This window comes from Rutilus rutilus (assembly GCF_951802725.1).
Source record: "Rutilus rutilus genome assembly, chromosome: 23".
NCBI lineage: Eukaryota > Metazoa > Chordata > Actinopteri > Cypriniformes > Leuciscidae > Rutilus > Rutilus rutilus.
In genome coordinates, this window is record NC_140233.1 from 18,443,553 (window position 1) to 18,457,945 (window position 14,393).

At 38.3% G+C, this 14,393-nt stretch overlaps 1 protein-coding gene across 2 annotated transcripts in view; it reads left to right on the top strand.

Annotated features, from left to right (window-relative positions):
* The window catches only part of tmem266 (transmembrane protein 266), a 69,148-nt gene that overhangs the window by 14,301 nt on the left and 40,454 nt on the right, over positions 1 to 14,393 (top strand). Inside the window, exon 3 of one of the 2 annotated variants that reach the window (XM_084397571.1) lies at positions 11,566 to 11,754. The exons of the other annotated variant lie outside the window; for it this stretch is intronic. Coding sequence (XP_084253697.1) covers positions 11,566 to 11,754 — 189 coding nt within the window. The remainder of the gene's footprint in view (positions 1 to 11,565; positions 11,755 to 14,393) is intronic. 2 annotated transcript variants of the gene reach the window in all.

Sequence of the window (14,393 nt, forward strand, 5' to 3'; positions counted from 1 at the left end):
TGACGTGAGTCTTTCCAGCGCACCCTCAGAAATGATTACATCATGTTAAGCACTTGGTTGGGACATGGGAATCTCACTGCTGCTGACAGGACGTCCTGCTGATTAACACAAACTGATGAATGCTGGTTGCAGCATCTGGCTGTGAATGTGGAGCAGATGTTACTGGGACATTAGTTGAAACCCCTCTTGAACTTAAACAACTCCTACACATGCAGTTTTACTACCTGATTTCTTGGCTGTATACTTTAAAGAGGACCTATTTATGCATATTATTATTTTTACAGTCTTTTTGTTTTTAGAGTCTAGTATAGGTTTTTAATGCTTGAATGTTCAAAAACACATTATTTTTTATTGTTGCAGCACCTCTCATCCCAGTCTGTCAGTAACGTTCTGTTTAATTCCTGTCTCCTTGAAGCCCCTCCTTCTGAAAAGCACAAATGTGCTCTGATTGGTCAGCTGGACCAGTGTGTTGTGATTGGTCAATCGTTTCGAGTGTGTTTGGGAAATATCACGCCAACTGCAAGTTTCACACTACTACTAATTAGCGAAGACACTACTAACTAGCAAAGGGCATTTTTGTTGAATTTAGCCACATGTTTTTTGTAATGTTGTTTACAAGTTCTATAATTAAAAAAATATGAAAATATTGATTTATGAAAAACTGCACGATTATCAATAATGCATCAATGTTTTCGAAAAAGAAACATCTAAAAGGAATAGCTGCATGAGGTGAAGCTGAAGGGTGAATGAACCGTAGAAAACTGAAGCCTTTTCTATATGACACATCTTATGAGATTAATAATCAGATATCCTAGATACACAAACGTAACATTACAACTTGTATCTGCACAAAAGGACGCAAATAAGTGTTACTCCTGATGTGGATGCTCTCTTCTCGTAACAACGCACTGAATTCACAATATTCGAATATAATAGTGCTCTCATTATAATGTTACGTATATGGCAGATTGGCGCTGCACATTTTGCATTTAACTATTACTATAATCAACGTGATTCCAGGCGGCACTCCGTGCTTTCAAATCCATAGTTTCGCCTTATTTCGCTGGTCTGGATGGCATGCCGTCCTAACACTAACCAGTCAGACCTCAGGTACTGCCCTAAATGCTGCAAAAACTAGTCATTTTTTAAAGTTACGGCGATCTGTAGCCGCGTTTCCATTACCCTTCAAATTGCGCAAATTGAAATTGCGAATTGAAAATCCACTCAATGGAAACACGTCAATTTTGCAAAAACTCCATGTATCGCAAAAAAGTTTTTACGCTCGCATGAGGTGGTTTTTCAGGCAGTTCGAAAAAGGAATATTTCGCAAAACTGCAATGGAAGCAGTTTTTGCGGATTTACAGGTCACCTGACAAAAAGACGAGACAGAGTTCTTTATTAAAGTCCCTGTAAAGGCAATTCTAAAAAAAATTCTAAACACATTATAAATGTTAGAAATGTATTACTAAAACATATTACAAAGACTGTGAACTGTGAAGTACTAAATTGTCGATTTAGACCATTAAACAGTTTTTCACCATTGCTGTGTTCCGGATTTTTTGGGCGGGGCTAAAACGGGGGCTTGATGACGCACTGGAGCCCCTGAGCTCCTGGACACGCCCCTACTTGATGACGCACTGGAGCCCCTGACGCTGCCCCTCCCCTAACAATATAGCACATTCATTCACATCAGTTTGCCGATCGCGAGTTACTGTCAGTACTATTAGTTACTACAGCCTACAGTTTGCTAGCTAGCTATGCCTTCGTCACGGAAATGAGTACTACCTGGATGCGATCACGTACAAAACAGATCGGTGTCCTTATTTAAATTTAAGAAAAACGATCACATCAAGAAGAGGTGGATTAATTTTGTGAAGAGCCACCTTGATGGAGAGCTTTAGGATCACCGCCAAAACCCGCCTCTGTAGTGATCGTTTTATAAACTTCCTCATTTTTCCTCATTCCTCAACCAAATCATCCTCCCGTCGCGCCGACAACTGGTGCCATCGTCGGCAATGCGAGCCCACCAATGAGTGTAAGTTGCCTTGTGTGCTTATGTTATAATTATAGTAAGTAACGTTAGTCCAGGCTCGAACATGGCTTTGTAAAACCTAGGAGCATCCATTCCGGCTGTAGCGGCGACAGTTGAGTGTGGCGAGTCGGCGACTGCAGCTTTCCCGCGAGTGGGCGTGGTTTCAGCGCAGCCAGCGGACACGCCCCCAGCGTTTGAGAGCAGAGACTACTGCTCATTTTTTCAAGATTTTGATAGCTTATTTTATGTACTTGCCGGCTTTTTTTATCATTCAAATTTGGCTGGGTGGCTAATAACACATGTTTCTGTGGTGTGACAAACTCAGAACACATACTTAATTTTGACTTTACAGGGACTTTAAACTCATAAAAAACAAAATAATTACGGGAATACTGGATTCTAAACCACTAGGAAATACCACAATCAAGACTTCGAAGCAGATATGAGGGAGAAACAATGGAAACGCCGTCATTTCGCAATAGTTTTTTATCGTCATTTAGAGAATATCGCGAAAGATTTGCGCAATTCTGTAATGGAAACGCGGCTATTGTTTTCATGATCGATCACCGCTGTAATTTCCGAGTACTTGAATACTTGGTCACATACCTACTACTAACTCAACTCAATCAGGCCTCGCCCCCTTTGGTTTTTTTTTGCGTATGCCTTGAGCTGGAATTATTTAAATGAGGAATATTGTGACGTGTTCTTTCCCGAATAAAACTCAGGACTACAATGGAGGCGTTTCAGGGAGTTCAGAAAACTTGTTACTGAGAGAATAAATCCCTTTGGGAGTGACTTTGTGCTTTGTAACTTTGCATACATTTTTCATGCTCAAATAGCAACATTACAAACTAAAGAAAGTTGAAAAAACTGAATCTTTAAAGGGATACTCCACTTTTTTTGGAAATATCATTTTACAACTCCCCCAGAGTTAAACAGTTGAGTTTTACCGTTTTCGAATCCATTCAGCCGATCTCCGGGTCTGGCGGTACCACTTTTAGCATAGCTTAGCATAGATCATTGAATTGGACAAGACCATTAGCATCTCTATTAGCATGGCACTGCGTCATATCATTACGCCTGCTGCACTCATGGTACGGCAGCAAAGTTTCTTGATTATTACGTAGGAATGAGAGTATAGTTCCTAGCCATATCAGCCTAGAAAATCGCAACTTTACATTTTCCGTCGGTCTTAGTACACGATGTAACTACAGAAGAGTCAAGTTTTAAATAGGAAAAATATCGAAACTCTTTGGTCATTTTTTTGAGAGAGATGCTAATGGTCTTGTCCAATTCAATGATCTATGCTAAGCTAAAAGTGGTACTGCCAGACCCGGAGATCGGCTGAATGGATTCGAAAACGGTAAAACTCAACTGTTTAACTCTGGGGGAGGTGTAAAATGAGCCTATTTCCAAAAAAAGTGGAGTATCCCTTTAAGGTGTGTAAATGTGTAGTAACTGACTTGTTTGTAAGCCTGTATAACACAACCAGTTTTCCACCATATTCATACTGTATTGTCCTCTACAAACTGCTAGGTTGTTCTAGTGAGTTCAGAACCGTTGTAAAGATTATATCTCCTCTGTGATTTGCAGTGTGTTTAGTGTCTACTGACGCCCACCAAGGGACAGGTTATGATGACTTTAGTGCATCCCATGCTGAAACAGCATTTTATTGTCTTGTAAGGTCACAGATTCTCATAACTCACTCAAATCTGGATCAGAGGAACTTGATATAAAAGAGAAACCTTGCATAAGCCAGAGATATTTCTTATTTGTTAACTTTTTTCTCTCTCTCTCTAAGCTTAAAATTTAATTTCTACATTTACTACTTCATATTTAAAATCAAAAGTTGTATTTAAAAATATAAATTGCTTATGGTTAGTTCATGTTAGCCTAACTAAGGTTATCAAATGAGACCTTATTGTAAAGTGTAAAGCCATTTTCAACAAAAGTAATAAAGTCATTATTATTATGTCATATTTTTTACACATTATATTAAATTATATTTCATATTAAAATATTTTAATATATTAAATATTTTGCATCAAATAATTTAACTGATATTAATCTCTATATAAAAATTTATAAATACACTTGCATTTTTATTGTTGTTAATTATTATAGTGGGTATTAGAAGTTATTTAAAATATAATGTTAATAAATATTAAAAGTTGTAATATCAATCATTATTATCAAAACTTCCTTCTATGATTACAGTATCTATATACAGTATAGTTATACAGTAAACCAAGCCTATTAATTAATTTAACACCGAAGTCTCCTATTCCAGATTCACTGAGGTTCATATTCAGTCGAGCTCGGCTCTTTTTCACTTTGCCGTCTGAGCGTTTCCATGGTGGAGCGCATCGTGATGTTCAAGTCATTTACAGGAGAGACTGCAGAAGATTGTAACCTCTCTGTGAAGCGCTTGTCTAGAGACCAACAGTTCCACCTAAAACATGTATAATGTTCAAAATAGAGACATATATTCACTCATCAACCATTGCCAAGCCACTGTTATTGTTAGGTTTATGTTAAAAGTTCCAAAACTCCCAGGGAAAATATGTCCCCTCGAGCTTAGCATTTCTTTCACTTGACAAACACTAGTGAGGTATTTTTTTAAATACATATTTTTGGTAACCAGCCTTTATTTACGACGTATTCTAAGCTATAAAGCTTGAAAACGTAGTAACCCATAAAAATGGTGGGTGAGGGTTAATGTTCGTCCCTGTGGACTACTTTCTTATTTATTTCTATTGATTCTTTCCAGCTGATTTATGACCGCGCACTGTAAACTCACTGGGGGCAAAGTGAGACGGCAGCTAGTTCACGTCTTATCAGTCAGCGGAGAATGTGTAGAGTATGTGCGACGACACTTGAATTAAAATGTATCGATATACACTGATGAGACAAAACATTATGAGCAGCCACAGGTGAAGCGAATATTTTTGATCATCTCCTAACAAGGCCACGTATTAAGGACTTAGATTGTTAGAAACAATCATTTCTCTTAATCAACGTGTTGGAAAGAGGAGAAAAGGCCAGGAATTTGAGTGACTTTGACGAGGGCCAAATAGAGCTCCGGACGTCACGTGACCTATTCTGTTTATACCGCCATATTGGCAGGCAGGGGACAGCCGCGAGCAAATATGTAATGAACGACGGCAACCGAGTTCACTGCACACTTTAATTCAAAAGACATAGACCTGTACATAGCAAAACTGAATAGATTAAACTCAACAGATCCCTATAATGCCACAAACTGTTGAATGGGTTACAGCTGAAGCTGACTGTAATGCTTGCTCTATTCTTTGGAGTTTGCTCTTCTGTCTTCTGTTGAACACATCTAACTTCCGCCTTCTTTCTCTCTTCTCCGGGGATGGAACATGGTTGAACATAGATGGGACGTAGTCGGGTGAAAGAGGGTTGTCACTCTTTTTCCCTAAAACAAACAGAAAATGGCATTTAAATTTAACAGAAAAGAATACCAACTAGTGATCACTATCAGTTAAATAAATCGGCTTGATGGAGAGATAAACTCTCAAGCGCTCAGTCAGAGTGTTCAGCGAGTGAAAATATATCTATGCTAAACTTATACCATAGACAGTATATAAACTGGACACAGCGACCCCATTGGATTCAACGGAGAAAAGTGAAGTCAATTAGAAATTCTCACTTCCTGATGGCTGAGCGTACTGCGCAGACTCAAACTGAGCTTGACGACGTAGATGTGACGCGAGCCACCCGTCTGTCTTCTAGTAGCTGTGCCGAGAGAAATCTGAATCATTCCCTTCCGAAACTTGCAGAGACAGAGAGCGTGAGTAGGATGTGTCCATGAGCTAGGAGCAGGAGAAACTTTTGCTATGTATTCTGATTAATTATTTTGTCACTTTGCCTCCACGTCCCCCCGATTGCCCGCGAGCTTCTCCTCCTGTCCATACGGTAATGTCTCTACTGTGCGACAGAGAGTCGCGTGGTTATGACGCAATCGTTAGCCTATTTTTACAAAAACTGCATCTACGGGGCCATAACGTAAGATACAAGGTAATGGAGCCTTTTATACATTTTCTTGTTTCTTTAGAAATAAATAATGGACAAATTGAGTCTTTAAACGCCTCAGATGTAAAGTTATTCACTGTCAAAGTGACGCCAAAATGAATGGGAGTCAATGGGATGCTAACAGCAGGTGGGGGTCCGCTAGCCAATGGTGGTGCTCGGGGAAACTTCAAAATAATATAAAACCCTGCCCCCCTGACTTATACGTGACTTAGCCTCTAACACACACACTGGCGTGTAAAATCGAAGAATTTATTAGCCAATGGTTAATGATAGACATTATTTAGTCGACCCAGAGTGAAGATTTAGTCGCATATGCGAGTGATTCACTCGCATTGTAGAGGGTTGGAAACTTAAACGTAATGGCATTACAATCGTCAGAAACCATTTTAAACATGTTAGCTAGCCAAGTTACATTAGGAAGAACATACCTGATATGAAGTGATCACTGCACAAGCGAAATCCATTGCTTGATGGCTCCCAACCTCCCATCTCTCTGTTTTGTTGTGTTGGTTAGCACGCTTTATTGCAGTGAACCATTTCAGTCGTCTATCAGGATCCTTAGGAATATGATAAAATGATTTCCCCTTCGCTTTCCTCCGCCTGTTCTGGCATCCAGGCACACAGCAGCTGTCCACCATGTTGAAATGGTAAGGTTTAAACAGTCTGGTTTTAAATTATCATTTGATCACTATCGATCATGGTATTGATACCAATGCTGGCGATCTCTCCTGCGTTTAGATTGGGTGACTTCAGCCTCCGGAGCGCTATATATAAGACATATACCGTGAAACCGGTATAATTTTGAAAGATACCGTGATATGGATTTTGGGTCATACCTCCCAGCACTACCAGAGACCACAGCACACCTTCAGGGGTCTTGTAGAGGCCATGCCTCGGCTGTTTGGCAGCTCGCAAAGGACCAACAGCATATTAGGACAGTAATATAATAGAACAGTGATGAATAAATACAATTTATGTAATTTTGTATAATTTCTAATCAGGCACAAGGTCTGATTTCAGAGATAACTGGAGAACGAGGGGCTCTCAGTAACCCCCTCTAATTTGTGCACCAAACTTGGTCTTATGTCTGTGTCCTCTACTGCTCGTCCTGCGGTGTGGCGAACAGAAACTTCATGCGGGCGTCGTGCCACTAGCGAACACTCATCAGTACCTGACAGCGCTACGGCTTTGCATATGGTTATTTGCAAATGTGATTTTGATGCCCTGAACAGTTTGTGCGTGTCAGGACTGATTAGAGTCCTGTTAGCAATTGGTGGGATGCAGTGCCAAGTGCGCAGATAGCATCAGGGAGGACGGGACGCCACATGCTGAGCCCGTCCTTTACCAGCCAGCCCCGCATGAAGGGTGTGAAAAGAGATTTGGGAGAGAAGTGCGATCGAAGCGCTGCTGTCATGGAGCATTTTGATGTCTGTGAAGCTATGATGATATACAGTACGTTACTGTAATTTATTATAAAATTGTGTTCAAATGGTAAGGGCAAATTTACAGGTAAAGAGTAAATAAAGAAAATATAAAGAAAATTAACCTTTTTTGGACCATTTTTTTATATACAATTTTATTTTTTATATTTTTACAGTTTGACATTATTTTTGACAATTAACCACATTTCCTGCCATTACTGTAATGTGTCCAGATGTTTCAGTTTGGATTTTTTTGATTTTGCAATTATTCACAATGGTACAGCGTGATTTTAAGTATTTAATATTTATTTAAATTGTAATTTATTTATTTAAATGGTAATTGTTATATACTATTATAGTTATGTATTCATATTTTGAATTAGGTTTTTGTTTTGTTTTTCAATATGAAATATTTTGCTTTATAATTTTTTTAATACTACTGTTTAGGTTTACTTTTTTATTTTTTTCTAACTTTCATTTAGTTTTTCATCTAATAAGTAAAATTGAATTTAATGTGTGTATATATATTTTATATCGAATAAAGATTCCAAAATCTTTTGGAAATTGAACTTAATGCCTTAATGAAAAATCCAACCTTTAAGGACACCAATTTTCTTTGTGAATGAATAATGTATCGTAAAAAAATAAATGTTCTTCCTTAAAATACAGGGTGCATAAGTTAGTACACCCCTATGTTAAATTCCCATAGAGGCAGGCAGATTTGTATTTTTAAAGGCCAGTTACTTCATGGATCCAGGATACTATGCATCCTGATAAAGTTCCCTTGGCCTTTGGAATTAAAATATCCCCACATCATCACATAGCCTTCACCATACCTAGAGATTGGCATGGTTTTATTTCAGTTAGCCTAATAGCTGGTTTGATTTGCATTGAGAGATGATCTTATGGAAAGTACTCCATGCCAATCTCTAGGTATGGTGAAGGCAATCTGCCTGCCTCTATGGGAATTTAACATAGGGGTGTCCAGACTTATGCACCCTGTATTTTAAGGAAGAACATTTATTTATTTATTTACGATACATTATTCTTTCACAAAGAAAATTGGTGTCCTTAAAGGTTGGATTTTTCCAAAAAATGTTAATTAAGGCATTGTTCAATTTCCAAAAGATGATTTTTTTATTCCTCTTTTTAGTCAACTTTAGCATGGGTGTCTAAACTTATGCATAGCACTGTATACACACACACACACACACATTATATAAACAAAAAACGTTTGTTAGGTGCGATTAATCGATTTGACAACACAAATTTTTTCTACGTTTTTTTTTACATTACAGTGCAGCAATTTGTCAAAAAAATAATGTCAGTGTATTATCTTTATATATTTCTTGTTAAATTATATATTGTCAATTATACCACGTCTCAGACAGATTTCTTCAGATTCACCCAATTATTCATCATTCATTCATGTTTGATGCATTGTTTGCTCAAAACACAACAAACACGGAGATGAAAGAAAAGCAGAAGATTTTCTGGGGAAATTACAGTACGTTTGGGTCCACAGCCATTAATGTTTTAAAGATCGGGATGGGCAACAGTAACAGAAACACTTCCCAGCGTTATATCACTGTCTTATAATGGCGATCCACACATGCATGCAGCCTCTCTCTGTTGACCCTGTATTCACAGTGGCAATGCTTCTTTATTCTCCTGAGAATCTGTACTATTACTTGCTTCCTTTTTTGTTCACCACATTTTTTTTTCCCCTTTGCACTGGCATAATTTATCTCCTCTCATCCGGCACGGCTGGGACAGAAGCCAAAACCCAGGTTTCTTCCCATCTCTGTCCTTTCTTCTGCCCTTGATTAAGTCATCTTAAGAGTCGCGATGATCGATTCCAGTTATGAGGATACGTTATGATCACAATTATCACATTGCCGTTTATTTTGTAAGGATCTCCCTGTCTGGCTAGTTCTCATGACCTCTTGGTTTTACGTTGCAATTAAAGGTGTAGTTCACCCAAAGATTTACATTTTGTCATCTTTTACTCAACCTCAAGTGTATCAAAACGTATTTGTGCGAACTATTTTGTAAGTTACCTCACTAAAGTTCGATATCAAAAGCAGCTGTGAGCATCGCAGAAGTATATATTCATTGCCTTGTTTGCGCTGAGATTGAGAACAGCAATCCCAAACTGCAAACGTGAGATGAATCAGCACACTAAATCCAATAAATCAAAGACAAAACCGGGTAGAACCAGCCATGACATCCAACTGTGGGACTTTGTTGTTTTGCCACAATACTGTGCTTTGAAATTCTCTCGACACCTCATTATTGTAGAACGCAACGCATGATGCTCCGACCATGATGAATATTCTGGGTTTAGGAATCAATCTCGACACGTGGGACGCTGGCCACAACTTAATCTTCTTTCATGCATTACTTATGTAGCCATTGAGGTTTGGTATGCATTTCCATATTCCACTTCTGCTATTTGTGGCCATGCCCTTTTTGAGATTCCTCAATCTGCTTCTCGTCTGTCTTAGAATCGCATCAGTCGGTAATCTGCGGGAATACGTCTCAATAATGGGATTCTGGGTCTCTGATTCACTTCCCTCTTCTGTTGCTGGTCGTTCATTGTGTTCGTGTCTCATACATCATGCATTGTCGGAATAAAACACATTCCTCATCCCTGACCTCTCCTGCATTGTGATTATTATTATTTTTTTTCTCTTTCTCATTTGTGCCATGTATACTGTTCCCCTTGTGTTATACTTTGGTACGCTTTGCCTTAACACCCCTAGGCGGTTTTCCATAAGACAGTTAATCTTTGCCTTATTTTCTGTTTTTATACAGTATACTTATTATTATGTGGCCTGCCATTGTTTGCTGTTTAAAGTCAACATGAAACAACTCATTTTGCTTCCATATTGCGACATTTACAAATGAAACAATCAAATATCAACACTATTGGCTTTCAAAGCAATATTTATTTGGCACAAAACATTTAATTCTGTAAGTAATAAACATGTAAAATACCTCACAGGGACTTTTATGTAGGGCCTTAATAAATCAGTGACTCAGTTGGTTTGTTCAGAAGATTCATGCAAATCAATCAGTTCACAAAAGAAAAACTGTTTGATTTACATTAAAGGTATAGCGGAGGATTTTTTACTTCCGGGTGGATCACCTATACTATTGGTCCTCCTAATTGTCAATCATTCTGGTGAATCAATCAAACTTATTCAAAAAGTGGAGAGGGCGGGTCTTATCTAAAATTCGGAAAGATCCTCCGCTATACCTTTAACCATGTTGCGAACCAACTGCACCTTATCAAAACAAACTAATTTACTGAAATATGTAAATTTCAAGTGCAAATAACTGCTTAACCAGATATTTCACTACCAAAAATGCAGGGCCTGCAATGAATCTCATTTTAGTGAATCAATTCTTCCAGATGATCCATGTGAATGAAGCAGTACGCTAAAGTAAACTGCAATATTTACATGAACCATTTAAACAAACCAATTAACCAAAATGAGTGTAACTTTCCAGTGCAAACAACTCCGGTTAACCAAATATTTTGCTACCACAAATTCAGGACTTCTACTCAGGGACTGAATCAGTGACTCATTTTAGTTTTAATCGTTTTTTTCGGAGAGCCCGTGCGATAGGACTTCACAAAGTACACTGCTTGATTTACATATATCATCTAAATGAACCGATTCTTTAAAATGAGTAACTTTCCAACGCATTGATCGGAAATAATTTGAAGTGAATGAATAGTTTCTGTCGTTGGCTAAAGGGGTCGGGGGTTGAAAAACATTTCAGTGAAAGATTATGATGAGTCATGGCACTGATAAAGCATTTCACAATAAGACCAGACAATTGTATAAAGAAAGTAAAGACTAACCATTTTGTTTTCATGTTGACTTTTCAGTACCCATCTGTGATGATAGGTTTCATTTAGTCTGTTGTTCCAATATGAAAAGTCTTTGTGGTGGGCGTAATCCAGGTCATTTCTTTATGCTAACTTGTTGAAGACAGTTAATGTAAGAAGACAACAGAGTAGTGTCCCCCATGTGTCCCCAGGCCCCCTCAGCAGGCAGCAGTGCCGGATCTGGAGGTGATCTCTCAGCAGGTGGAGGATGAAGGCCAGTGCATGGCTCCAGTGCAGCTGGTCAGCTTCGCCTACAGGGACCTTCCTCTTGCTGCCCTGGACCTCTCGCTGGCCGGATCCCAGCTACTTTCCAATCTGGACGAAGAGGACAACCAAGAAGGGTAAGAAACTGCTGGCACACATGTGATACTGCACAGAAACACGTACACGTGTCACTTCTCATTGACTAACCCAAATCAAAAAATTTGCTCTTTAGTAGTGAGTATAGTAGGGCTGTTAAATCGATTAATCGCATCTACCATAAAAGTTTGTGTTTGTATAATATATTGTATGTGTGTAACACACGCATATATTTTATAAACACTATAACAAAAAAATCTAAATTTTATTTTAGATGCGATTAATCGCTTTGACAGCACTAGGGTATTGACATTTTGGGCCCTATCTTACACCCGGCGTAATGCGATGCAAGTGTGTTTTGCTAGTTTCAGTCCGACGCAGTTTTCATTTTCACGTCCTGCGCCACGTTGTTTAAATAGCAAATGCATTTGCGCCCATGGGCGTGCTGGTCTGAGAACGAGGTGTGTTCTTGCGCATTGTTGAAGCGTTGCTATTTTGAGGCAACAGAAATAGACTGCGAAAAAGAAATAACAAAAAAAGCGAATCCGCCATGGCGCAAGTGCAACTGGCATTTAAAGGGAATGGGAGATGAGACTCTGATTGGTTTATTGCACGTAAATCCCAAAACACACCCATTACTCATTAAGAGAATAGGGACAACCCTTCTAGACCACGCGCCGGGCGCACCGACCATTTTTCCCGTTGTTAAACTAGCAAAAGTGGATTCTAACTTGCGCTTTAGACCATGTGCTTAGATCGTTAAAATAGGGCCCTTTGTCTGTTTGTGAGTGGGTTTTCCTTTTGAACACCCCTAAAGAATAAAAGAATAAAATTAGTATTTTTTCTATAAAAACATTTATTTTGCTTACATATTATTTATTTTATTTTTTATCCAACTATGCTCTTCCCTAAGGCTACGTCTACATTAATCCGGATACATTTGAAAACGGCGTTTTCGTTTAAAAACGCTCTCCGTCCACACTAGCGTTTTCAGGCGTTTTCCGACGTTTCAGTGTGGATGAGAAACTTTTGGAAAACACCTGAACACGCTAAATTCACCTGACTGCACATGCATAAAACCTTCTGCGCAATTCTTCTGATAGGATCATTTTATTTAGCAAAAGATCTCACCATTCACTGATGCTACAATGCGGAAACGGCGTTTTCGAATTTATCCACTTTGGAGAGCATTTTCAAAAAGCTTAGTTTTCCTTAATAAAAACGCAGTCTCAGTGTGGACGGAAGGCCAAAATGGAGAGAAAAAGATGTTTTAAAAAGAACAGTGTGGACAATGCCTAAATGGTCCTCCTTTAGTTTGCTGTCAAAGTGTGTATTAACACACAAGAACGAATCATTTGAAAAACATGAATGTAGAGGCATAATATGACATTTTAGTCTGAAATGAAACATTTCCAGTGCAACTGTTTCATAGTTTGCGCTACTCTAACGTAACATTTTGACAGTCTCTCTTTGTTTGCGCTCTTGTCACTGTGCCACTTTCAGTTATTATCGGATAAAGGATTCTGACGAAACATGCGCCAGGCTGGGAGAGAAATATTCAGATATCCAAAAAATCAGGAAGAGCAGCATACTCTCACTTAGATCAGCGATACTGACTTTTAACTGGAATTCCAGGAATTCATTTGAAGCTTGGCAGGGGTGAGGTAAAAATAAGCCTCAACATGTCTTATAAACAATAGTAGCAGTACCTAAAGTAGCCGAGATTTCAATCTTTATTGCATCTGACATAAAGTAGTACTCTAAAGGAATTTGTTTATAATATGTTTGCATGCTGAAATGATTTGTAATGCAGAACTGGATCGTTGAGGCTTGTTTACCTATTGTGTTTCGCTTAAAAACAAACCTGGGGAGCACTGAGAAAGATGTTTATTTAATTTTTCGGCTTGAAATGTTATATTTATTTCTAAGGTTTCTAATGGAAACTCAGACAAAACCAAAATTATATCTTGAAAGATAAAATAAATAAAACGAATGACATGAAAGTGCCTACTGTGCAATAACACTATTCTGAGACGGACAGAAATCCGTAAATTGTTTGTTACAGAAGTTTTAGCTTTCGAAACCGTTACGCTTTTCTATAATTGGATTGGTTACTGCCATTCATAGCATTTTTTTTGTTTTTGACTAGCATGCCTTTGTGATCCATATCATCCTGTTGCATCATTTTAAGATTTTTGGATCAAAAATGTTTTCTGCTTGTGTAGTTATTGACTATCAGCACAAAGTCTGGACCACTTAGACAGGAAGAAGCCATCAGAACACCATGTAAATTGACCAATCATAGGCTCATGCCGTAATGTGTCCCCTTACTTTTCAAACCTCTCCTACACTCTTAGAAGAAGAGGTTCCATGTAGAAGCTTAAAGGGTCAGGCGCTGCTTCTTAGTTTTAATTAATAGTTTTTTATTTTAATTACATTTTAGGAGCTCGTAATCATGCTTTATCACTAGAAAGATTTGAAATAACCTGTTAAACGTAAATATTTTGCCATCATTTGAGACATTTCTTCATATAGAACCCTTTTGCCATATAACCCTTCAGTTCTATATTAAAGAGTGTAAACAGTATGTCTGTGCCAAAAAAAAAAAATTCAAATACCGGATGTTTACCGCAGGAGGTTGGTTTCTCGACTACTTCACACCATATTTTTAAATGCCAGG